This window comes from Mustela nigripes, chromosome 14 (assembly GCF_022355385.1).
Source record: "Mustela nigripes isolate SB6536 chromosome 14, MUSNIG.SB6536, whole genome shotgun sequence".
NCBI classification, from domain to species: domain Eukaryota; kingdom Metazoa; phylum Chordata; class Mammalia; order Carnivora; family Mustelidae; genus Mustela; species Mustela nigripes.
Window position 1 is genome coordinate 29,877,674 of NC_081570.1, and position 25,448 is coordinate 29,903,121.

Here is a 25,448-nt window from a genome sequence, read left to right on the forward strand (position 1 = left end):
CTTACGGGAGTTCTCAGCACTCCTAATGAACCCTCGGTAATTGCTACATCTGACTGGCCCAGTCTGAGTCGAGTCTTGCTTGCTAGTGAGCAATTGTGTTATGGTTGGTCGTCCTTGCATAGAGCCCGTGGCCTTCCTGAGTGGGACAGTGTTAACAGAGAAGAGCAAGATCTGAAGATTGAACCTTATGGACTCACCTTAGGTGGAGGTCAAAAGAAAGATGGAAAATTAAGGTCAGCAAAGAAGATAGAAAAGGGTACAACACCCAGGAAGAGGAAAAACAAGAAGGTTACACTATCCTGAAAAGTAGAGGAGGGGCTGGTCAGGTTTAGCCGTTGTATTGGTGCCACATGAGGTCTGAAGGAAAGATCTGAGCCACCAAGCATTGGTGACTTAAGAGTATGATCTGAATAGAGCAGGAAAGCACTTGGAGTTTAGTGGGCTTCGTTATAGAAGGGGAAAAAAAGAAGTTTTCAACATGTTTTTGGATGTAGGAGGAGAAGCCAGTGAAGAGAGGCAACAGAAATGAGGCTGAGGAGGAGTACTGAGTGATAAAATGTTACCTCTGGGAGATGCCTTAGAGAGGTACAGGCCCAGTTTCTGCATCTTCTAGATAAGGACACTGAGATCTGGACAGGTGAAGTGACCTGCCCCCAAGCATACAAGCTGGAGCGAGCTGGGACTTTTACCTAAGTCTCCTGTCATTGAGGTTCAGTAATCCTGCCACCACCCATGCTGTTTCCCCCCTTCCTTCCCACTTTCTGATGGATGGAACCAAGTCCAGGAATTGGGGATGAGATGTGAGCACAGGTGGTATGGTTATCTTTGAAAAAGAAAAGGAAAATGCTCCTTTCTCTGAGATACAGGGAGAAGGAAGGAGGGAGAGATGGTGATGTAGGGGTGGTGTGTGGCGGGAAGGAAGATGGGCTGCTTAGAGCCAGCCATGTGGAAGAGCTGGGTCTAGCCACAGACAATAGCTTGGCCCAAGCTGAAATAGAATGGTATGCATATTTTTAGAATTAGTTCATTTTTGTTACTTTTATCAGTAGTTCTTATTAATTTGGGAAATTCTTCTCTGTGTTCCCAAAGCAGTTTAGTCCCAATATAACATCTACTACTTCATTATTTCTCTGTTTGCTGTCTTGTTATATAGGTCCTGTGAGGACCATGAACAGGATCTTAATATTTTTAAATTCATCACCTGCCATAGTGAATGGTCTGTAATTGACACTTAATAATTATTTGTTGAAATAAATTAACAAATGAAAAGTAGTGGGAGAATTAGAGGCAGTGTTTAGGGGAGTAGAGAAAACAAGATTGGGAATATCTGTGTGTAGAGCTGGAGGGAATCTGGAGGTTCTTAATAGCCAGGGTCAATTGAGAAGAATTGATTAGCTACACATCTAAGTAAGGACCAAGGGTAGATTTAGTTACTGTAATCAAATGCAAATGTATACAGATAAGAACAGTAGACTCAGAGAAGGGCAGGGGAACTCTAGAACAGCTCTTGGTAATGGGGAGGTCCAAGTTGTAATTGTGTGGATATCCAAAGTAGAGTAAAAGCAGAAGTCCTCAAAATGGAGAAGGCACATGAATTTTGCAGATGAGGTGATATTTGAGTCATTGAAATGAGTACTAATATAGCCAGTTTTAGGAGCTAGGTGTTAAAATCATCAAGGGTTAGGAGAGATTGGAAGGTAGACTAAAGAATGGAAGAGGCAAGCTGGTGGAAGTGTGACCAAAGAATATGGCCTTGGCTGATACCGCAGCCTGCCAACTGTGGGTCAGTGATTGGTGATTAGAAAACTATTCTCAATCTATAAGAGCTACTTTTCTTTCTGGAAATACAGGTGTCTTTGTTCAGGCTGCTATAATAAAAATACTATGGACAAGGTGGTTTATAAGCAGCAGCAATGTATTTCTCGCAGTTCTGGAAACTGGTAAGTCCAAGAACAAGCCATGGCTAGCAGATTCGGTGTCTGGTGAGGTTCTGTTCTGGTTCATAGTCTGCAGTCTTCTGACTGGGTCCTCATCTGGTGGAAGGGCAAGGGAGCTCTCTGGGGTCTCTTTTACAAGGGCACCACCATTCCCATTTGTGAGGGCTTCCCCCTCATGACTTAATCATCTCCTCACCTCTAAATGCCATCACTGGGTGTTAGGATTTAACGTATGAATTTTGGAGGGACACTGCCATTTAGCCTGTACTACCAGGCCACCATTAGTGTGGGGGAGAAGTGAAGTTTGTTCAAGGTCTCTAGAATTCTTTAGAGACACATAGATTTCATTTCAATTGGAGAGATAGGACGGTTCAAGGACAGTTTGTCACAATTGAACAAGAACTCCATGAGGGTGTGACAGAAGAGGCTAGCTGAGCTGGTTTTCGTGGTATCCTCTCAGTTTCAGCACCAAAAGTCCCATAGCCCAGGAAATCTCTCAGTTTCCAGCACGTGAGACTGTGGCCACCCAGCGGGGGATAAGGCCCCTGTGTCTATGCACATTGTGTTGTTGGAATGAGATTTTACAAGTAAAAGCAGATGCTAGTGGAGGCATGGGCAGGTGTGGATATCTTTAACAGAGGAGGGAAAATAGAAGGTAGGAGCAGGCCAAAGACCAGTAAGGAGGAAGATCTTTCAACCCCCTGCCCCAGGGAAAAAACAAAGAAAAAAAGTCAGGGCTGCGATGACTTAATAAAAAAGCCACTCAGGATACCATGTGCTTATTACAAGGTTGCCTTGCTGGTGGGAATGCAAATTGGTGCAATCCTGTTGGAAAATAGTTCGGCAGTTTCTTATAAAGCTAAACATACACCAACATATACCAACAGTCCCACGCCTGCCAATTTACCGTATAGAAATGAAAGCATATGCTCATGAATCTAGGAGCTTTATTAATTATTGTCCCAAACCGAAAACAACCGGAATGTTCTTCAGTGGATGAATGGGTAAACACAGCATAGTCTGTTGATACAACTGAATACTACTCAGCAATAAAAAGGAGCAAACTACTGATATATGTAACATTGAGGATGGAGATCTCAAGGATATTATGCTAAGTGGGGGGAAAAAAGCCAGTATCGAAAACTTACATACTATACGATTCTATTCATACAACATTCCAGAACAGGTAAAACTGGGAACGGATCACTGGTTGGCAGGAAATAAGGGTGGGGGCAGGGCATGACTACAGAGGGGTAGTCACCTTTTTGCGATAATGGAACTGTTCTATTATCCTGATTGTGTGGTAATTACCCACATCTATACAGATGTTGAAACTCAGAACTGTGTGTGCAGGTGCATGTACACACACACACAATCATTTTAAGTGTATATAATGCTGAAAATCTATAAAAATGAACTCACAACAGAAATTCCCAGAGCTTTGAGATCAACTTCTGTTTCTTTTCCAGGTGAAACTAGTGAATATTCGCAACGATGACATCACGGATGGCAACCCCAAGCTGACCCTGGGCCTGATCTGGACCATTATTTTACATTTCCAGGTAGGGCCTTTGAAGTTTGGGGTCACTGTTGCGTGGCTTGGACATTGCCTAGAAAGAGCTGGAAGCTGTACAGCCTTCCATGAACCAAGCGCCTAGCCTTCCTTCTCTGTGCCAGGAACAAGGATGAGAGCAGGAGTGGCCTGGGGACAGAGCTGTTGTGGCCTAAACCCAGAACTTCCTGCTCATTTGCATGCTGAAATGGGAGTTTTCACTTGTCTGAGTGTTGACAGGTTGTTAGAAGTCTCTGCTGAGTCAAAACTGGCTCTTGGGGACTCAGAGTGTGGAGGGTTTGATGCTTTAGAAGGGTAGAGTGAAGGCTTATAATCCTGCTTTGATGTAGACTTTTCCTCATCTCTAATGATCTTAAAACAAGCCTGGTTAATTATAGCACGGCCTTTGTCAGTTTGGGCTTCTCTAATGAAATACAGGCGCACCTTTGAGATACTGCTGGTTTGCTTCCAGACCACCACACCAAAGCAAGTCAGATGAATTTTCTGCAGTGTGTATAAAAGTTATGTTTACACTATACTATAGTCTATAAGTGTGCAATAGCATTATATCTTTAAAAAAATGCACAAACCTTAATTTAAAAAATATTTTATTGCTAAAAAATGCTATTACCTGAATTTTCAGTGAGTCATAATCACTGATCACATATCAACATAATGGATGTAATGAAAATTTTGAACTGTTGGAAAAATTACCAAAATGGGACCCAGACACAAGGTGAGCAACTACCGTTGAAAAAATGGCACGGAGAGACTTGCCTGACACATGGTTGCCATAGACTTTCAATTTGTAAAACAACGCAGTATCTTCAGAGTGCCATAAAGTGAAGCACAGTGGGGCGAGGTGAGCCTCTGATTAGGTGGCTTAAGCAGCAAATACTTTTTTTCTCATGGTTGTGGAGGCTGCAAGTCCGAGATCAGGGTGCAGCCTGGGCAGGTTGTTGGTGGGTGCCCTATTCCCAGTTAGCTCCTCACGTGACCTTCCCATGGCACACGTGTGCAGAGAAAGCAATCTCACATCTCCGCATCCTTTTATATTCATCCTGTTATGGAAGCTCTGCTCTCATAATGTCATCTGAACCTAATCACCTCCCAAGGGCCCCCGCCTCCAAATATATCACATTGTGGGCTAGGATTTCAACTCGAATTTTGAGGAGACACAAACATTCAGTCCATATAGCAGGCACCTTAGCAGCCAGGTTTGTATATGTGCTTTTTAAAAAAATCTTTTTTTTAAAGATTTTATTTATTTATTTGACAGACAGAGATTACAAGTAAGCAGAGAGGCAGGCAGAGAGAGAGGAGGAAACAGGCTCCCTGCTGAGCAGAGAGCCCGATGTGGGGCTCGATCCCAGGACGCTGGGATCATGACCTGAGCCGAAGGCAGAGGCTTTAACCCACTGAGCCACCCAGGCGCCCCTGTTTATGTGCTTTTAACAAGCACAAGTGTCGCTTCCATCAGACTCAAGAGCAGTGGCCTCTTGGTTGTGTTCACATAGTCACACGGCCTTCTTGTTGCTGCTCTCGTTCTAAGAGGGCAAATCCTTTTCAAGTCTGGATTGCTATTGGAAAAGTACAGTCTTTTTTTTTTTTTTTTTTTAAGATTTTATTTATTTATTTGGCAGAGAGAGAGAAAGAGAATAGGCAGAGAGGCAGGCAGAGAGAGAGGGGGAAGCAGGCTCCCCCCTGAGCAGAGCCCAACTCAGGGCTCCATCCCAGGATCCTTGGGTCCTGAGACCAGGACCCAAGCTGAAGGCAGAGGCCCAACCCACTGAGCCACACAGGCGCCCCAGTCTTATTTTTATAAAAAGACTGTTTTGAATCATTTTAGCCCAGCCAGACAAAGCTGTTTCTCAGACAGCTCCCCCATACACAGTTGCTGTTTATGAAGATGAAAGATTTGAAAGAGCACTTCTTGAGCAGGTAAGAAAAGAAGGCTAATATAAATAGCTCAAGGCTCTGACTCCAGGGGCTACAGAGTGGCTGTGATGTCCTAGTTGGAGCACTGGAGCCACCTGCTGGTTACAAGCAGAACAACAGGTGTCCCTGAATTCCCAATTACCTGAGAAAAAGAATTCTGAGTTTGGCACTTATTTCTTGGGGCTCTGGTTTGGAGGCAGTGCTGGTAATCTGCAAAGTATGGAAGTAATATGTGTTTTTGTGGAACCACAGGGTGTCTTCAGGCATGCATTTGGTGTGGGATAACTAGGAACATGAACTTGGCAAGGGTGCCTTAGGGTGGGAACAAGAACTTTGTTGAGCTTTCATGGAGGACTAGAGTTATCCCCTGGAAAGCCTTGGGAGCACGGGAGGTTTTTTTGTTGTTGTTGTTTTGTTTTTGTTTTGTTTTGTTTTGTTGTTAGTTTTTAAAGAAACTGTTTTGGTCATTTGTATTTTTGCCACAGACCTGTCCTCACTCTGATTGCCCATTTTTGGTCTCGTAGGTGTGAGGTGAGAGGACTCTATTCACTATGTCTCTATTTTCCCTGACTGAAACTCAGTCTCTTTTTAAAAGGGAGACTCATGGGCCAAGGAATAAAAACTGAATTGGTTAATCAACACCTTGCTTGGGACAGAGGACTTGGGGGTAATGAACTGTTCCTTTCCTGAACATCTCCATCAGGAAAATGCTTACCCTCTCTTTCTTTAAAAATTTCTTATAAAAACTTTCAAGTATTTATAAAAGTAGAGAAAATAGTGTGAAGAACTACTATGTACCCATCACCTGACAATTCCTGACTCATGGCCACTATGATCTCACCTGTATCCTTTGACCCCATTAGGTTATCTTGAAAGAAATCACAAATTTCATCTGTATGTATGTGTGTATCTTTGAAAGATAAAGATTCATTTTTTAAAAATTTTATTTATTTATTTGACAGCAAGAGAGGGAATACAGGCAGGCAGAGGGAGAGGGAGAACCAGGCTTCCCTGGTTCCCGCTGGTCAAGGAGCCCCATGTGGGGCTCCATCCCAGGACTCCAAGACCATGACCTGAGTCAAAGGCAGACGCTTAAGGACTGAGCCACCCAGGCACCCCAAGATAAAGATTCTTAATTTAAGCAAACTATTATAACACTCTAAGCCTCAATAATTTCTTAAAATCATCAATATTTGATTAGTGTGCCAATTTCCCTAGTTACCTCATTAAAAAAAACAGTTGGTTTCTTTGAATCAGAATCCCAGCAAAGTCCATGTATTGCATTAAATTCCCCACCCCCTCCGCAACCTTGCAATTCATTGAGGAAATCAGGTCTTTTGTCCTTTAAGGTTTATAAAGATGCTGATAGGATCTCTGGGATATCTTTTAAAACAGTAACCTCCATTCCTCTGTGGTATTGCTTATAAACTGGTGGCTTAGCTCTAGAGGCTCAGTCCCATTCACGTTCCTTTTTGTGTGGTGTGGAGGGCGAGGATGGTGGTGTTGAGTTGTATGCTTATTGCTACGTATCAGAAGGCACGTGTGGTTCAGCTGTTATTAGCCTGATCCACCCATTTCCTATGAGCTGTTCACTGAATAGTAGTTAGCTGTTCACCTAACTACTGATCATTATTGCAAGTTCCACTATTTCATTAGAAGTTACAGAATGGGGACACCTGGGTGGCTCAGTTGGTTGGACGACTGCCTTCGGCTCAGGTCATGATCCCAGAGTCCCGGGATCGAGTCCCGCATTGGGCTCCCAGCTCCATGGGGAGTCTGCTTCTCCCTCTGACCTTCTCCTTGCTCATGCTTTCTCTCACTGTCTCTCTCTCTCAAATAAATAAATAAAATCTTTAAAAAAAAAAAAAAGAAGTTACAGAATGGTGCTACTCAAGTTCTTTCATTCCATCTTCATTATTTAGCTGGAGTACTTCTGTAAAGAAGAATTTCACTTCATCAGTTACCCTGAGATGTATCTCCCATAGGAAAGGGGAGCCAAAGAAACTCTCTGAAGTTTCTTTCTTTTTCATTTTTTCCCCTTTAGTATCACTTATGACTTACAGATTTTTAGCAGACTTAAATGTTTTGCAATAAAATACAACTATCATTCTTCCTAATACTCAAATTACTTCATCTTTGACCAGTGAGAGCTTCCTAAAGTTGACTCTGAGTCCTTTGGCATGATTTCCTTGGTACTTTTTGATAATGTCTTTTATTTCTTGTGATGAGATGTTCCAGACTCTTTTTGTGTATTTCTTGTCCCAGGCTTGAACAGCTATTTCTCTAAGGAACTCTCATTCTGACCACAATCTGAATGCTACTGGGTTGGTCAGTTTTCTGTGGATGTAGAAAACTAGCCAATGTATTTTTCTCTTTTAAAAAATCATGAATTTATACTGATTTATCTCATTCAGACTTAAATTATAGAAGTTTTTTTTTTAAGTTTCTTTTTTTATTTTTTAGTAATCTTTACACCTCATGTGGGGCTCGAACTCATGACTCCAAGATCAAGAGTCACATGCTCTTTCAACTGAGCCAAGCAGGTGCCTCAAAATTATAGTTTTATTTAACTATTTGATTTTATATCTCTTTCCCTCATGCTGAAAATCTTGATTCTCACAACAATAACATATTACTTATTCCTTTTTCAATTCCTTGTATAACACACATACATGTAGGTTTTGTACAATCACATGTATATGTTAATGTAATGTATTTGAACCAAAGCCACAGTCTCAGTGTTCTTAACACTGTATGATTAACAGTATGATTACTGAGAAGTGTATGATTTCGTTGCAGTTTTCTTTGTCCTCTGGGTATATCCTCTAAGGATGTACAAATAATTATATTTTAAAGTCATTTGAAAAAAATAATCTGTTTTTGTGAAACCATTAATTCAATACATGATTAGGTTCATTTGTTTTTATTTGCTTCTGCACTTTTAGGGATTGCTTTTTCCCCTTTCAGTTTTATTTCACATTATATAGACCATCTGTATTGTTCCAAAGGGACGTTTTAAAAGTGAACATGAGGTATATTCAGAGAAGCCTAGCTTCCACACCTGTCCTCTCCATCCTATTTCTTTCCTTTCCATTTAGTTTCTTAACCATTTAAAACACTTTTTTGGTTGCCTCTATTGTTTGTTTATTTTAGGAAAATACTTTCTTTTTAAAAAATGACTTTATTGAGGTATAATTTATATACCATAAAATTGACCCATATCCATTATACAATTCAATGATTTTTATGAGTTATATAACCATCACCAAAGTCCAATGTTAGAACATTTTCGTCATACCAGTAAGACCCTTCCTGCCCACTTATACCACCATCTTCCCTCTCCTTCCCAGCCTCAGACAGCCACTCATCTATTTTTGGTCTCTATAGATTTGCCTGTTCTGGACATTTCACATAAATGGGATCATGGCATATGTGTCCTTTTGTGTCTGGCCTCTTTCCCTTTGCCTTAAATTTCTGAGGTTCATCTCCATTGTCGCATGTGTCAGTATTTTATTCCTTTTTATTGCTGAGTACTTTTCTGTGGTATAGATACAACATGTATTTTGTTTATGCAGCCGTTGATGGACATTTGGGTTGTTTTCATTTTTTGGCTATTATAAATAATGTTGATATGAGTATTTGAGTACCAGTCTTCGTGTGGATGTATGTGTTTTTTCCCCCCTTGGATATATACCTTGGAAGGAAATTACTGGGTTATGTGGTAAGTTTATGCATAACTTTTTAAGAAACTGCCAAACCATCTTCCAGAGTGGTTACACCATTTTACATCCCCGTCAGCAACCTGTGAGGACTCTTATTTCTCCATATGTCATTGTCTGTCTTTTGATGATAACCATCACAGAAGGTGTGAAGTGGTATTTTCTTATGGTTTTAGTTTACAGGAAAACGTATCCTTTAATTGAATTCCACAAACATTTCCTAAGGACCAACGATGAACAAGGTCCTAGATAGAGTCTGTGGGACATACAAAGGGAATTAGACACGGACTCAGCCCACGTTCAACTGAATAATTCAGGGAAATGAGAAGAGATGCACCATAAAATAACTTGATGGAGATTTAAAGAATCAGGAAGGTATGAGACGGGGAGATGGAACATAGTATGTACTCAGTAATTAACAGTTATTGGTAGCAACTTGTTAAAATTATTAACAGACCTTATAATTTCCATAGCTTTTGGCTTAGCCCACTGCTCCCTGCCATGTTACCAGTTTCACTAGAAGATAAAATACTTTTGGTTTCGTCTGTCTTTTGCACACATATTGGCTACCTGCTTTTCTGTATTCACTATTTCAGCATGGCCGAATAACTATTTTGTCTTTCCGTAGAGGGCAGCTCTGCTGCCAGGGTATCTTCTCAAATGCAACTGACTACAAATTCTTTTTCTTTACTCTTTTGGTTTTTTAAAAATATTTTATTTATTTGACAGAGACACAGCAAGAGAGGGAACACAAGCAGGGGGAGTGGGAGAGGGAGAAGCAGATTTTCCACCAATCAGGGAGCCCCATGTGGGGCTTGATCCCAGGACCCCAGTATCATGAGCTGAGCTGAAGGCAGCCACTTAACGACTGAGCCACCCAGGTGCCCTCTTTGCTGTTCTTGATGGCTAGGTGTTTGTCTATATTAGTTAAGTGTTTGAGAGCATAGGGAAGGGGTCCCTGCTCACAAAGTTTTTGGTTGACTGATAAAGAGTTACATAGAGCCTCCACTATCCTTGTCTTACTTAAGAGAATATGACGTATCTCTTGCTAGTTATGTATTATTGTGGTTTTCTAGTCTTTTATTATTGAGTATCTGTTAGCTGTTCTTGCCAAGGACACATGCTATATAAAGCCAAAGAGAAATGCAGAGTAGAGCTATCAAATGTTAGGGGATCAGTGAAATGGTCATTATAATCTCTATTATTGGTGCTAATGAAACATTTCCGATACAACCTTCTTGTTCCCTTTGACCCCCCAGGTAAATGCTATCACGAAGCTGATGTAGGTCACTCCCATATGTGCTTCTGTGCCTTTATGACAGATGAGGTATTCATAAATGGCATGTGCTGTTTCTATAGTTGACACACACCTTATCTTCTATACACCCGTTCTGTCTTAAACTAAACTTTGTTTTTGAGGTTTATTGTGTTGATAAAAGAGGACCTGATTTGTTCCTTTTAACTAATCTATGTGGACTATACCGTGAATGGAGCCCCAGGCAGCTGTGTGGCACAGCTGTTATTGTAGTCTGTTAGTTACCAGTGTGAAGAAGGCGTTCATTGCTACAATGAATATCTGTGTACATGTGTCCTTATGCAAATAGGAAAGTGAGTTGTTGTTGTCTTTGGTTTTTAGTTTAGTTTAGTTTTGTTTAGAATTGGGTCTTTTGGATAGATACCTGGACTGGAATTGCTGGGTTATATACTTCCTTATTTTGCCAAATTACTCTCAGAATCAGCATGTGATGCACAGTGTTTTGTTGGATAACACCTACTACTGTTTGAACACTTGCTTATGTGTTGTCTGGTTCTCTGCAGTAAGATGCCAGCTTAACAATGGGTTTTGTCTCTTTTGTCCTCTTCTTGGCCTGGCTTAGAACATGTACTTAATAAATATTTCTTAAGTAAATGGATATTTTATGCATTTCATCTTCTTAAAGCTATGGGGTAGGTAAACCAGATAAGTAGATTGTGATCGCCATTTTCCAATGCTGGTTGTTCAGATGAGCAACGGAAGCAATCCAACGGACATTTGTGGATTACATTTCCAGATCCTAATAATAGGATTTCTTGTCTTTTGGTTTTGTCCAAACCCGATTTACAGGTTTTCTAAAAGATAAGTTCTTCAAAGTCAGACTGTGACAAAATTAGCTTTCCAACTCTCAAATGTTTATTAAATATCTGGATATGTCTAGCACTCTGAAATATTAAAAAAAAAAAAGTTTAGGGAGTTAAGGTGAAAAGTGGTTTTAACTGGTAGATGCGAGGTTATACATTTTAACTGGTAGATGCGAGTATACATTTTTGTATACTTTATGGCACTTGTCATATAGATGAGGCACTATTCATGTTTGTGGAATGAATAAATGAATGAGCTCATTCACTCCAGCTGTCTCCATGGGAGAGTTGTGGGCAGTAAACAGTTAACTAGACAAAGCCAAAGCAGAAGACTTGCAGAATGTCTGTGCCCTAGTCCCCCCAGTGGGCGGCTTTCCCAGAAGGCACCAGGCCCTGTGCTCAGAGCTCAGGCGAGATGAGGAAAAGGTCCAGGGAGAGGTCTTGATGATCAGGGTTAACTTAGTTAATGAAATAGTGGAAGCAGAGCCCCTGTGAAGTAAAACAAGCCCCCAGAGCCCCTGTTTGGCTCAGTCTGTGGAGCATGTGACTCTTGATCTTGGGGTTGGAAGTTTGAGTCCCATGTTAGGTGTAGAGATTGCTTAAAAATGAAATCTTAAAAAAAAAAAAGAAAAGAAAAGAAAGAAAAAGGAAAACAAGCACTTCAACTTGGACCTTAGAATATATCTACTTTTCTTAGAGCCTAGTCAAGAAAGAGAGGATATTAGGACCCTAGTGGTGGTGATAGTACAGTGTCTCCTATCTTGTGGCTTAAGTTACAATTGAGAAGCAAAAGGATTTACTATTGGCTGGTCACTGAGCCCAGCATGTCTTTATAGGGGTTATTTCATCAGCCCTCGTTCACCCCCTTACACAGGTGGTAGTATCCACATTTTACAGGAAAGGAAACAGAACCATCTAGCAAGTTAGTACTTAGCTATGAATTTCCTAGAGCTGGGAATTTGAACCTAGGCCTACTCTACTGAAAGCTCTGCTCCTTCCTGAGGCCAGTTTTTCCTCTGGAGCAGAAGAAAATGAAGGCCTGATTTTTCCAACATATGCAAGAAGTTTAAAAAAGAAAAGGCTCCTAGAAGTAAATATGCTAGGTTCTGTCAAGCCTCTCTGTCAGCAGCCATCAGACTAAACAGCTGCCTTTCTTGCCGCGGAGCAGATCAGTTTCAGGAATTTGGTTTGCTTGGATTTCATGAATTTTATTCTTGCTTGGGCCTTGGGGTGTGCATCTGGAAAGTTCCATGGTTCCAGTCCTCTTTGTTGGAGGAATGAAGGCCTGATGCCTGCCTAGAGAATTATACTGTAATGTCAGGGGTTTTGGGTGATTCAGTGGTATCCTGTAGTCTGATTGAGTTTCTCTCCCGTGCTGGTCTCCTCGTCTGGTTTCTTGCTGTCCTTTATGATCACCATGAGATGGTGCTGCTGCTTCACACTCGCTGCAGGGAAAGGCTTGGGGAGAAACACCTACCGCAGTGGAGGCAGACGGGTGCAGGGTCTCAGGAGCAGTCATGTAGGAGCTATTGCTTTAGGGTGTCTCACTGCTTTCCTTATTTGGAGGGCATTTTTCAGGACTCCAGGAGAGATGGAGTGGGGCTCACATAGAACCAGGCAGGCCATTTCCCTCTGCCCGTGTGGTCTGGATGCTTTGGGTATAGAATAAACAGTGGCAGTAGGGAAGAAACACATACAATCTCTTCCCACTCCATCCACAGCCCCTTGGGTTATGATGTTGTCTCATCTGTCAGACACTGTACTAAGAATTGGGATGGGTGAGTCCCACTGATGTAACAGGGTGACTTTTGAATCCAACTTTTAAAACTTTAATTCAGACTTCCTACCCTACTGCAACTTGAGTAAAAACCATCTGGGCCTCATTTTATCAACTTCCTCTCTTACTCCCAATAGCCAGTGTTAACTGTCTGAGCCCTGGGCCCATGTGAGTCTAGCTGACAATTCAGAACATTGGGTATCTTCCTGTTTTACTTAATTGAGAACAGACTCATCTCTGGCGCAGTTATAACATGGGGTTGAAATGAAAAGTCTTAAATAGGAGTTCACATACTAGCTTTTGCCACTTACTGGCTGTGTAGCCCTGAGCAAATTAATCAACTTTCTTAAACCCCTGTCTTTACCTGTAGGTTAGTGATTTTGACCTCATATGTTTACTGACAGAATGAAATGAGGTAGTACATAGCTTAGCACAGATGCGGAAGCAAGTGTTAGCTGGCGGCATCGGCAGGACTGGCAAATGGTGTGTCAACTATTGTTCAGCAGAGGCGGGGCATCTCTGTTTTATTCGGAAGTCGTATCCTTTTTTATGGAGCTTCCTAACAGTACTCCAAACTGATTTCGGAGTGTCTCCTCTGTGTCATTGGCTAACAGAATTAACAGATCTCTGTGCTTTCTTTCTCTCAGAAAAGGCAAGGAGGAGGGAAATAAATGCTGTAGGAGGCTAGATCTTTAAAGCCTTGTGTGTCTTAACTGTGAGGAGTAGGCTTGGGTCTCTCTTCAGGTTATACTTTGTTTAAAATAATTTTATTATTTCTGACCTGAAAAATTTGAACAGATATGTACATTGCTTGATGTTTTCTTTTGGACGTCCTCGCACAGCAGTTGGAATCTCTTTCCTTTCAGAGGCTGGGGGCAGTGATAATGGCAGCATCCCCAGCCCTGGTTCTTCTTGGCCCTTCCCTGCCCTTTTGGTAGCAGCAGGCTGGTTTCCTTTCCCCTCCTCCTCCTCCTCCTTCCTTCACCGTTACCTTCTTCCATGGCCTCTCTTGTTTCCCCTCCCTTTTCCCTCTACTCTTACATCCCACCCCCTCCTCCTCACCCTCCGTAGGTTTTCCCCTCCCCTGGTTTCCAGCTCCTTTTTGCTTTCTGTTTGTGTTTCTGAGGGCAGTGCTCCAATTACCTCATATTTGGAGAGAGGAAGCTGCAGCCAATCCGGTTTCTGTCTGCTTTTAGGTCAAGTGATTTCTGAACTGCAGTGAGATGCTTTGAATTTGTCTTGTTGCAGCTCTGAGCCTGTAAGATGGCTGTCTGAATCGGCAGCGGCTGGGAGAGGCGGGGAGGGAGGGAGAAAGAATTGGAGGGATTGCCGGCATAGTGCATGTTTTTAAATGTGCATCAAATCCGATGAAGCCAACGTTGGGATTTCTCTGGGATACCAGGACCGGCTTAGCTGCGTTTTTGATGAGATTAGGAGAGGAAGGCGATGGGAAATTCACTGGGCTGTGTTAAGGAGCCGAAAGATTCACTAGCTATTCCTGAGAAGGCTCCCCTATCTCCTAAGAAAAGGGTTCGGTTTAAAAGGAAGTGGAGGGGGAAGAAAACCCCTACTCCAGAGGTATCTCATGAGGAAGAACCATTGGAAGCAACCAGAGTCATTGAAGAGACGGAAACCCAACCGAAGTTAACAGTGAGTCTCCAAAAGGAAGAAGGAGCGGGAGGGGTAGAGCATCCTCCTGCAGACATTTCGCTGCCTCAGAACTCAGCCCCCAACTCAGGGGTGGGCGATCAGGGCATGATCGTGCAAGTGAAGGAGAGATTCCAGGGGGAGATCCAGACTGCTCACCTTTTGTTGAAGAATGAGTCATCAGTTGCCAGAGGGGTCTGGGATTCCCTGGAAGAGGGGATGACTGTTATCGCTCACCTGCTTGATAACCCAGCAGAAAGGAACTGTGAGAAGTCAGTGAGCCAACTGGTGGAATTTCCTAGGACAGCATCCTGCAGCAGCCGGGCTGTGCTGCTGCCTTTGCAAGGAGAGACTGCAGTGGGGAAAGGAGGGACTCTACTTGGACTTCGGAGCAGCACTTTCCCCAGGACAGACCACCCCGCTGTCTCAGGGACTCCAGACCATCTTTCAGAGGGCTCGCATGCAGGGGCAGGAACCGCAGCTCTCTGCAGTGCCCCTCACACAGTTTCCTGGATTGCAGAACCTTCTGTCCCTTCTTCCTCCCTGGACCAGTCGAGAGGCCACAGATGCACAGAAATCCCTGCCATGGGTCGAGTGTCCCCCCAGGGTCCCAGACTGCCTACTTCTCAGAGTGATTTATCCATCAGCGGTAGGACTGTGAGCATTTTGCCCTCCTCCTCTGGCTATGGCAGTGATGGGTCACATTTACGTGGGCTCCGACCTAGAGAAACAGAACCTGAAAAGAGCTCCACATCTTTCTCGGAAGAGGATGGCACCCTTTCTTTGGAGGCAAGTCACACCCCATTGTGGGGTCTGGAGGAGGTTAGGTTGGTGGGCTATGTTTGGATTTCTGGCCCTCAAACTTATTAAAGTGGAGTGTGCTAAACAGTGAGGATCTTGGTGCTTCTTCTCAAGCTTATCTGTGCGTGTACCAAGAGTTAGTGACTGGGTTTGGCAAACGGAGTCTATTTCAGGTCTGCCCCTTGATGCTTGAAACCAAGTCTTTTGTTGTCTCTGGGGAATCCCTGATTCAGAGTAACCACACAGCATAATTGCTTGAGCTATCTGGCGGGGTATCTTTCAATGGCACTTAACTTTCTCAGGCAGGTCTGTTAATCAGCTTCCCTGGTGCAAGAAGTTGTGATGTAGTGGAAGGGATGAGGGGAGGCCTGGCTGCATCTCCTAAGCAAGTGTGGAAGACCTGGAGAGTGCTGAAGGGTTCGGGGTGAGGCAGTTCTCAGTGGCAGGATTGTTCTTCCCTGGAGAGTGATGTTCTTACGAGCTGATGTAATCGTGCTCCTGCAGGGACACTGCTGATGACAATACCCATCCAATATTCGCACAGGTGGAGAGGGCTGATCCTCCTTTGGTTCCTAACTCCAACATTAGAGGAGAGGCACACAGAATTACCTGAAGAGTAATCCAGAGAGGCGGGTTAGGGTAGTTTGAAGGTTCGAGGCTGAAAAAGTTTGTGTTCTGATTGGACTTGTTTATGACTTTAACAAGCTTTTGTTTGTGAGGTATATATTGAGGTGTAGGTGGCTGTAGTGTTGGTGGAGTGTGCTGTGAATGCTTTTAGGGTCAAGGAGCAGGTAGGCATTCAAGAGGTCTGGAGGCTGAGGCGGGGGGAGAGGACCCAGCCCGAGTGTGTAATTGTATGGGTGACTGAAGTTATAATTTGTTGATTGAAGAACTTTTGTTGGCATGTCAGCTTCTGCAGCAGAAGAAATAAAAACTTTAAGAAATGAGAGCAGCAAAAGGTGGGAGATGAAGTAGGGCATTTTCCCTGCTACCTGTGGCCAGCTGCCCCGGTGTCTGCAGAGTGGGGATGTAGCCTGTGTACGGTGCCCTGATTACCACCTGACAGCATGAGACTGAGCAGACACAGTCTCTTGTGCTTGATCAGTGCTTAAAATGTCCTCTTTGGGGATGAATTTGCTCCATGGGTAGGCTCATGTCAGCGCCCTTTGTTATTACAGAGTTTAGAAACTCCCAACAGGTAGAGGCAAAGGTGGCCATTGAAAATAATTATTATATATGATTGGGCAAGAGGCCTCCATAGGTAGAGAATGTGTGTTGTGGAGGGAGGAAGGGAGAGAGAAGTTGGAGAGGAAGAAGATGGAGGCTGGTAGGGTAGAGTGTGCGAGTATTTGAGCTCTTGTCTTTGGAATGGATGCAGAGCAGCTTTGCTGAACTTTTGATACCATTGGCATTAAAGTAGAAGTTTGGAGGCACCATAATGTTTTAACACCATAATGTTGTAACATGCTTATAATTGAATGTGAGATTGTCAGAAAGTTTGGAGTGTCAAATTTTAAGGAACTCCTAATGGAAATCAGTTCTAGATAATGGACCATAGGAGACCATGGCACTTTAGTTTGATATCTCCACACTGAGAAGGGAGGTGTCTGAATGGCCCTGTGTAGTCTCAGGGAGAAGACTGGTGGGAGAAACCATTTGGACCATGATCTGTGGTTCAGCAGTATTGACAGCAGCATGATTCTTTGGCTGTTCAATATGAGACAAATTGGTGTGTTGTATTTTCTGGTCATCCCATTCCTTCTACCCTTTCAGAGCAGACATAGCCAGACCAGTCAGTAAGAGCCCAGGCTGAAAACCTCAGTGACTGTCAGCTCAGAAGGCTGATACATTTCTGAGGCTCCATGTCTATCATGTGAAGCAGGGACCACAGACTTTGACTATCCTATATCACAGATGGGAAGTAACCTCTCAAGATAAGTGTGAGGTCCCTTCAGAATTAAGGTCCTTTAGGCCAAGAGGCCTGAAACCCTCACTGGTTCCAACAGGAGCTGTCTTAAGTGAGCTGCTCCCTTACTAGCAGGCTGTTCCCAGGCCTCAAGGACAGCGGCAGCCAAGGAGACAGAGGCGGTGTGCTCTGACCCCGCAGGCCTCCTGTAAAATGTGGGTTGAGACTCCAGGCAAGAGCATCTGACAGGAGTGACCGTCCCTCTGTGGAGTGTGAGAGCCCGGGGAAGACACAGGGTCAGAAGAGCAGCTGCTGGTCACACTCCAGCTCTTTCCTAAGAGGAGACAGCTGGCACCTCCACAGAATTGATTTTTTGGTTTGCTTTTTGGTGCTTGTTTTGCTTTTAATATGTCAAAGTAGTAACCCTTCTCGGGAAGCAATTCAAGTTCCAGAATGCTGTCTGTCGTTGGCATAACTCAGGCTGTGTCGTCTCTCCTGTTGATCCGCCCACGTCATATTGATGGGCATGGGACTAGGCTGTGGCTGGATAAACTTCCCAATGGGTTTTGTTTCTTTTCAGGGTAGTGAGAAATGGAAACTGATTCTTGCTGAGTGTGGGGTTTAGATAGGAGAAAACAAAGGTCTACTTTGCTGTTCACCTGTGATAGTTGATACGTCCCTTGTCAGGAAAGAGTTAACGCAGAAATAGGATGACAGGGACCAGCTAACAAAAATGGTTTTCAGAATAAGTGGACTAGGATTTGGAACTGGGTGGGAGTATCAGGCACAGACCTTCTCTCCGGAGGACTCCCTCCCCCCAGCTGCCATCAATATCCATAATACCTGGCTTACTGGAACAAGGAAAATTACTGAAAACCCCTTCCCCCTCCCTGGCTTGGCTCCCATGCCAGTCTCCTGTCCACACCGTAGGTGGGTTCTATCAAGTGAAGAATCTGGCTGTGTACCAGTGTTCTCACCACGAAACCTTAGAGTCCTTGCAGTGAATAGTAAGATAACATTGGGGGCTAGAAGTGATGAGAAGGAAATTGGTTGGTATATTATTTTCTGAGCTCAGCCTTTTCAGTTTACAAGTATCCCTTCCCCATTTCTCCTCTTTAATTATAGGGAGTTGTTTTTACTAATATTGGCTTTGTATTGCAAGAAGAAAGCAAAATTAACCAGATGATCCTATTAGATGGATGTAGCAGTTAAAGTCAAAGCTAGAGCTTTAAGAAAGGACTCTCTTGTTTTTCAAAAAATTACTACTGAAGAATCTTCATAAATTTTTAGGTATAACATAGTGATCTGGTTATGTTAAAAAGAGTCCTTGTGATTTAGGGATGTCTGGCTGGCTTGGTCAGTAGAGCATGTGACTCCTCATCACAGGGTTGTAAGTTTAAGTCTCATGTTAAGTATAGAGATTACTTAAAAATTTAAATTAAAAAAAAAAAAGCCTTTCTTATTGGGGTGCCTGGCTTGCTCAGTTAGTACAGGATGCAACTCTTGATCTCAGGGTTCTAAGTTTGAGCCCTATATTGGGTGTAAAGAGTACTTAAAATATTAAAAAAAAAAAAAGTCCTCATGTTTCAAAGATGCTTTCTAAAGTGTTTATGGAAGAAATGCCATGTGTGTGGGTTTGCTTCATAATAACAGGGGAGGGTGAAGTGGGTGGAGTGCAGATGAAACAAGATTAGCTATGAGTTGAAATGTTTGAAACTGGGTGATGGGTACCTAGGAGTTCATTATAGTATTTGGTTTCTTTTTGCATGTATTTGAAATTTTCCATTTCAAATGGAAAGGAAAATAGTGGTAATTAACTGTATGATGCATATTCTGGAAAAGGATTAATATTCAGAATGTGTGAACTGTAGTATAAGTGAAGCAGTTAAGAATGTGGAGCCAGTGATACCTGAGTGACTCAGTTGGTTAAGTGTCTTCCTTCAGCTCAGGTTGTGATCCTAGGGTCCTGGGATTGAGTCCCGCATCAGGATCCTTGCTCAGTGGGGAGCTTGCTTCTCCCTCTTCCTGTCACTCCCCATGCTTGTGCTCTCTCTCTGACAAATAAATCAATAATTCTTTTTTTTTTTTTTTTTTTTTTTTTAAAGAGGGGCATCCAGGTGGCTCAGTCAGTGAGTGGCTGCCTTCGGCTCAGGTCATGATCCCAGGGTCCTGGGATCGAGCCCTGCATCGGGCTCCCTGCTCAGTGGAGAGCCTGCTTCTCCCTCTTCCTCTGCCTGCTGCTCTGCCTACTTGTGCTGTCTATCAAATAAACAAAATCTTAAGTTAATTAATTAATTAATTAAAAAAGAGAGAGAGAGAGAGAGCGTGGAGCCAGATAGGCAGAGTTTGAATTCCTTCTCTACTATTTATCAGCAGTGTACCTTGGGACAAATTACTTCTATGTGATATAATTTCCTCAATTATAAATTGAGGATAAGAGTAGTATACACTTTGTAGAGTTGTGGGGATTTTTAGAAGTTAGCACAATAAATGCTAGTATTATTTAGTATTAATATTTAAAGAATTCCTACCAAATAAGAAAAAGGTAAACACCCTTTTAGAAAAATAAGGGGGAAACCCAGGAATAAGCAATTCACAAAAAAGGAAGCCCAGATGCCTCATACACATGCCTTTCTTGCTAGTAGTCAATGATATAAGTATCAAAACAAGTTAGTGTTTTATAACCATCAGAAAATAAAAAGTCTGAAAATCCCAAGTGCAGATGTGGGTGTAGAGTGATGAAAGATCTCTTCACACCCTGTGTATGGAAGTGATATTCCAAGTAGAACTGGTATTCAGAGAGCTGTTTACCAAAAGTTAGTAGAATTGAAGGATGCCCATATTTTATGACCTAGGGTTTCCATTCCAATCATCTTCCCTAGACAGCCCTTCAAGATTCTAAATTTGAATGCTGAAAGGAGCACCCCTTGACTGTTACCCAACTCAGATGTCGGTAATAAACACAGCTGCTTTTAGGGCCCTCTAACTAGCCAGGCATTTGTTATGAACAATGGCACCTCCCCTCACCTGCTCTTTGGATGGAAGTTTTCAGTCTGATGCTATCTGTGTTGTGGGATGAGGTCAGCTAGAAACTTCAGGACATGAGAATCGAGTCTCTCTTTGCTCACTATATCTAGTCTCATTCCCTGAAACTTATACATAGACTTAACAAAGTTCAGACTCCATATCCTAGCCTCCCAACTCTCAGTGATCTATCTAAACTTCTCTCCTGTGTTAACTTTCCCTTTGAACCTACCTATCCTAATGGGTCAACCCCTCAACCGTCTATTCCAGTTTCAACTTATTTCAACTTCCAGTCTTTGTTTGCATTCACTTTCTGCCTAGAATTCTTTTCTTCTTTCTCTTTGTCTATTCTAGAACATCCTTCAAGGGTAAATTTAAATCATACTTGTTAAAATGTGATTTTTTTTTTTTAACCACTATAACTCTTACTAACTTTTCATCTGCTGAGATCCTTTACTTGATATTACTAGTTACTCAGTTATGGTTGCTTCTTTGGGGCCTTCAGCATAACTCTTTCTTATGACCTACCACATATGGTACATGGAAGGTAAGATTTTTTTTTTCCCTCCAGAAACTAGCCTTCAGAAAAGAGGGGTTCTCTTTGTATTTGACTTTTTATAAAGTTTTTCTTGTTATTGGGCTCCCAGTGAAATTAATCAGTTCATAAAAAAGGATGAATGGATTAGTGTCACCATCTGCTAGTTCAGCTGATGGCAACCCACATAACTGGTTAAACAAAAAAACTAAGAAAGTTTTAGTTATATTGTTTGTGAGAATATAAACATCCTAATTTGAAGCATTGAATGTATTGTGTATAAGTCTTAATCACATTAAAAACCTAAAAAAATCATTTACATCTCTTAAGAAACACACAGCAAGTGTTCACCTTATGGGAACCATAAATAAATACCAATAGAATGAATGAATGGGGGAAAAAAGTCTAGCTAAATGTTATGCAACTGGATTCCAGTGGCGGGGGGATAAAATTTCCTGTGACAACATGGATCCAGAAAAGTGCTATTGTGTCTCAGAAATCTTAATTAGGGGGCGCCTGAGTGGCTCAGTGGGTTAAAGCCTCTGCCTTCAGCTCAAGTCATGATCTCAGGGTCCTGGGATCGAGCCCCGCATCGGGCTCTCTGCTCAGTGGAGAGCCTGCTTCTGCCTCTCTCTCTCTCTCTAGCTGCCTCTCAGCCTACTTGTGATCTCTGTCAAACAAATAAATAAAATCTTAAAAAAAAAAAAAAAAGAAATCTTAATTAGAAGTATAGATGATGTTTTCTAGAATATTCACTCAAAAAGCTTTACTTTTCTTTCAAAGTAGCTTTACTGATGAAAAAGGCATTGGTGCCAAAGATGCATTCAAAGAGTTTGAATAACGTGGTTTTATGAAATGTAAAAGCATAAAATGCGTTAATTCAAATTTTTTAAACAGTTGTTATTTAAATTCCAGTTATCATGCAGTGTAATAATTAGTTTTGGGTGTGGTGATTGGAAGTCATTGGAAGTGATGACTTCCGTAGTGATGTTGACTTCTGTAGTGATGTTTACTTCCACAGTGATGTTGACTTCCATATAATGCCTGGTGCTCATCAAAGCAAGTGGCATTAATTCTAAACTAATGCATTAGATATACTGCTTAATTTATATATAAGCGTTTATCTATGTAAATACATTTCTAAAAGTTTATATATTCAAGAGGACCACAAAGCTTCCCTTTTCCATTCCTCTCTTCCGTCCATCTGTTATCATTTGGAAAAATTGGGGAGGGCCTTATATTTGGGATAGTCTTATTTTAGCCAGATAGGGCAAAAATCACCTAGTTTTTTTAAGGCAAGCATGTCTGGTTTTTTATTTACCTCTTTTCACTTGACTAACTTCTACTTATATCTTGAAACTCAGCATAAATGCCATCTCAACATAAATGTCATCTCACGTTGGCATGCTAGTTTGGGTTACTTGTTTACCTCTGTCACAGCATTGGTCCCTCTGTGTGTCATATTGTTAAACTGCTTGGACTTGAGGCCTGAGGTTGTGCTTTTGTCTTGAGATACCAAGAACTTAAACACAGCTCCTAGAATATAGTGATTGTTAAGAAACAGCAGAATGAATAATTAGTGTTTGACTCTTTGTTTTGTTTTTTTTTTTTTAAAGATTTTATTTTTAAGTAATCTCTACTGCCAGTGTGGGGCTCGAACTTGCTCACAACCCTGAGATTGAGAGTTCCATGCCCTACCAACTGAGCCAGCCAGGCGCCCCAGTGTTTGACTTTTTTATCTTGAGATACCAAGAACTTAACCACAGCTCCTAGAATAGAGTGGTTGTCAAAGAAATAACAGAATGACTAAATGGTGTTTGATTTTTTTGTTGTTGTTCTTCTCCATGGTGTCTGGAATATTAAGCACAGACTAGATGTTGTTCAGTAAATACTTATTGAATTATTAGGAACACATTAAATTTTTAGATGTACTTCAGAGAAGGAATTAATCAAGACTTGGAAAGTGTGGTTTGAAAGAGAATTCAGGTGGACCTGCATAGTCTCTGGGATGGTGTTGAAGCTGTCCTCCTCTCCAGATGGCTTCTTTTTAAAAATCCAGAAAAGATAGGACACCTGGATGGTGCGGTCAGTTGGGTTTGTGACTCTTGGTTTCATCTCAGGTCATGATCTCAGGGTTATGAAATTGAGCCCTATGTTGGGTTCCACACTTGGTGCGGAGTCTGCTGAAGAATTTCTCTGTCCCTCTTCTTGTTTGCTCATGCTCGCTCACTCTTTCTCTCTAAAATAAATAAATAAATCTTTAAAACGAAATGAAATGAAAAGGAAAGAAAAGAAAAGTAAATCCAGATGAGGGAGAAAGCTCCCTGACATGGAAGCTGGGTTTCTGCATTTGGGAGATTAAGGTAAAAGCTTCTCCACAGGCCCAAGGACAGCACTGTGCTCATCACATGTGAGTGTTCCATGAAGAGGTGAGCAAAAACCCAGTTTAATTACTGAGATGGTTGTGATGATAATCCCATTTTTCTCATCCAGTTCACAGGCTAGGAAGGGCCCTAATCCAAACAGGGCATTTTTCCTTTCCCTGAGGGATCCAGCCATTTCCCTGGCTCATTATAGCTGTGTGGAAAATCTGAAGGAAAGCTGTTCATTGAACTATTTTTGGTGTGATATACAAGATAACTGTGATTGGCAGATAGGATACACCAGAGACTGACTGTAGTTGTATTGGACATACAATGCCAGCTAATTAAGTGGAATTTTTTTAAAATAAAGAATCCAAATACTCAGATTTCCTCTTGTTTATTCAGATTCTATCCCTTTTCACTTCAGCATATCCTATTCCTGACAGTGTTTTTGTCTTCATATGTGTGTGAGGCAGCTAACGTGGAAGCAGTGGGATCTGTCGGTGGTGGGTGGTATCGAGCCACTAACATGAGCATCTTGAAATGTTGTTAAGGAGAACTGGAATAGAATTGGTCCTGGGGAGGGACTGGTTTTTACCCGGAGTCACAGGATGATGACTTGGATACTGTGGTGCATGGTTGGGCCCTCCGCTTTGCAACTCTGTACATTTTTTTCCCCCCAGCATACTTGGAGTTGACTAAATTTTAAGGGATTAATTCACAGTGGTCATACTTGCTAGAGATTAACTGATATAAATTAATTAATTTACATATGAGTTAGAACCTCCAAGTGCTACAGTATTCGAACTGACCACTCAGTGCATTTTGTTGCTTTAGGAAATCTGTATCATGACTAATCTGAAGATTGTCAGGTGAACATGGAGTCAAAGCAATGAGATGGTGGGTGGAGAGGATAGATTTGTAGGGTGATATTACTAACTGGCATCATTAAAGTTTGGCAACCCGATTTCTCCTGTAGAATTGCACCTATCAAGGGGACGAGAATCCTGGAATTTACTGGTTATGCCACTATTTTGCCATCACAGTCCTCGAGGCAACACGTATTGATTCCCCTTTTCTAGACTCTATGCAGGCTACTCATACTCTTGTATGAGTTCCTATAGTCTTTCTTCAGACACCTTAGTACTGTTTAGTAGTCTTCAGCTTTCTTGTGTACTTAGTGGAGTGTTAAAGTTCCTGACCCTGTGTTTTTCTAAATTTAGAATACGTTCACCAGATACTTAGTCTTATCTGCCAGGAGTTGAGTTTGTAAATTCTATTCAGAGACTTGGAAGTGCCTTATTGTTGATTGGCCCTTGTACTAACCACCAGGGAGCTACTCCTTTCACAGTGCTACACCTGATGGAGATAGCTGAGAGACAGGTATTCTACTGACATGCCTGTGCCTTCCCTGCCCAAAACACCCAGCCCCAGAATTGTGCTGGGCATACAGTTTTTTTTTTTTTTAAACATTTTATTTATTTGATGGGGCAGAGGGGGAGCAGAAGCAGGTGGAAGGGGAGAGGGAGAAGCAGGCTCCCCGCTGAACAGGTAGCCTGATGTGGGGCTTGATCCCAGGACCCTGGAATCATGACCTGAGCCGAAGGCAGACGCTTAACCAACTGAGCCATCCAGGCACCCCAGCATGCTGTTTTAATATGACAGAAAGGAAATGCTCATTCCCTAGGCACATTACCTACATCACTTTATTTTCTCCTTATAATGACCCTACAAGAAAGTTATTATTCTGTTTTAAATATGGGGAAGAAGGGGTGCAAGGAGCGTAGATAATTTATTTGCCCGAGTTTACATTCCTGGTAAATACCTCCTCTCAAATGCATGTCTCTCTGACTCAGTGGCTTATTCTTTTTCTTATTGATAAAGGTTATTTTGTAGCTTTCATTATAAGAGTAAAATGTCTTCATATTTTAAAGTCTGAAGAAAGGAAAAGTAAAAAGAAATTTACCCATAGTCCCACTCCAGGAGAGACAACCATTGTTGATATTAGCTCAGACTTGTTTGGTTATACTACACACTGTTTTGAATTTACTGACAGGTAAGTTTGCTGTCAAAAAAATTGTGCATCTCAGGATTCTAGGTGGGTCTTACCCCAGAATATGTTTGTTTATTT

The 25,448-nt window shown here is 42.1% G+C and overlaps 1 protein-coding gene across 19 annotated transcripts in view; it reads left to right on the plus strand.

The window, feature by feature from the left end:
* Positions 1–25,448, plus strand: part of MACF1 (microtubule actin crosslinking factor 1) — a 338,037-nt gene that overhangs the window by 142,585 nt on the left and 170,004 nt on the right. For all 19 annotated transcript variants that reach the window (XM_059377367.1, XM_059377361.1, XM_059377357.1 and 16 more), the window contains exon 5: positions 3,407–3,499. In XM_059377367.1, the coding sequence (XP_059233350.1) occupies positions 3,407–3,499 (93 nt within the window). The remainder of the gene's footprint in view (positions 1–3,406; positions 3,500–25,448) is intronic.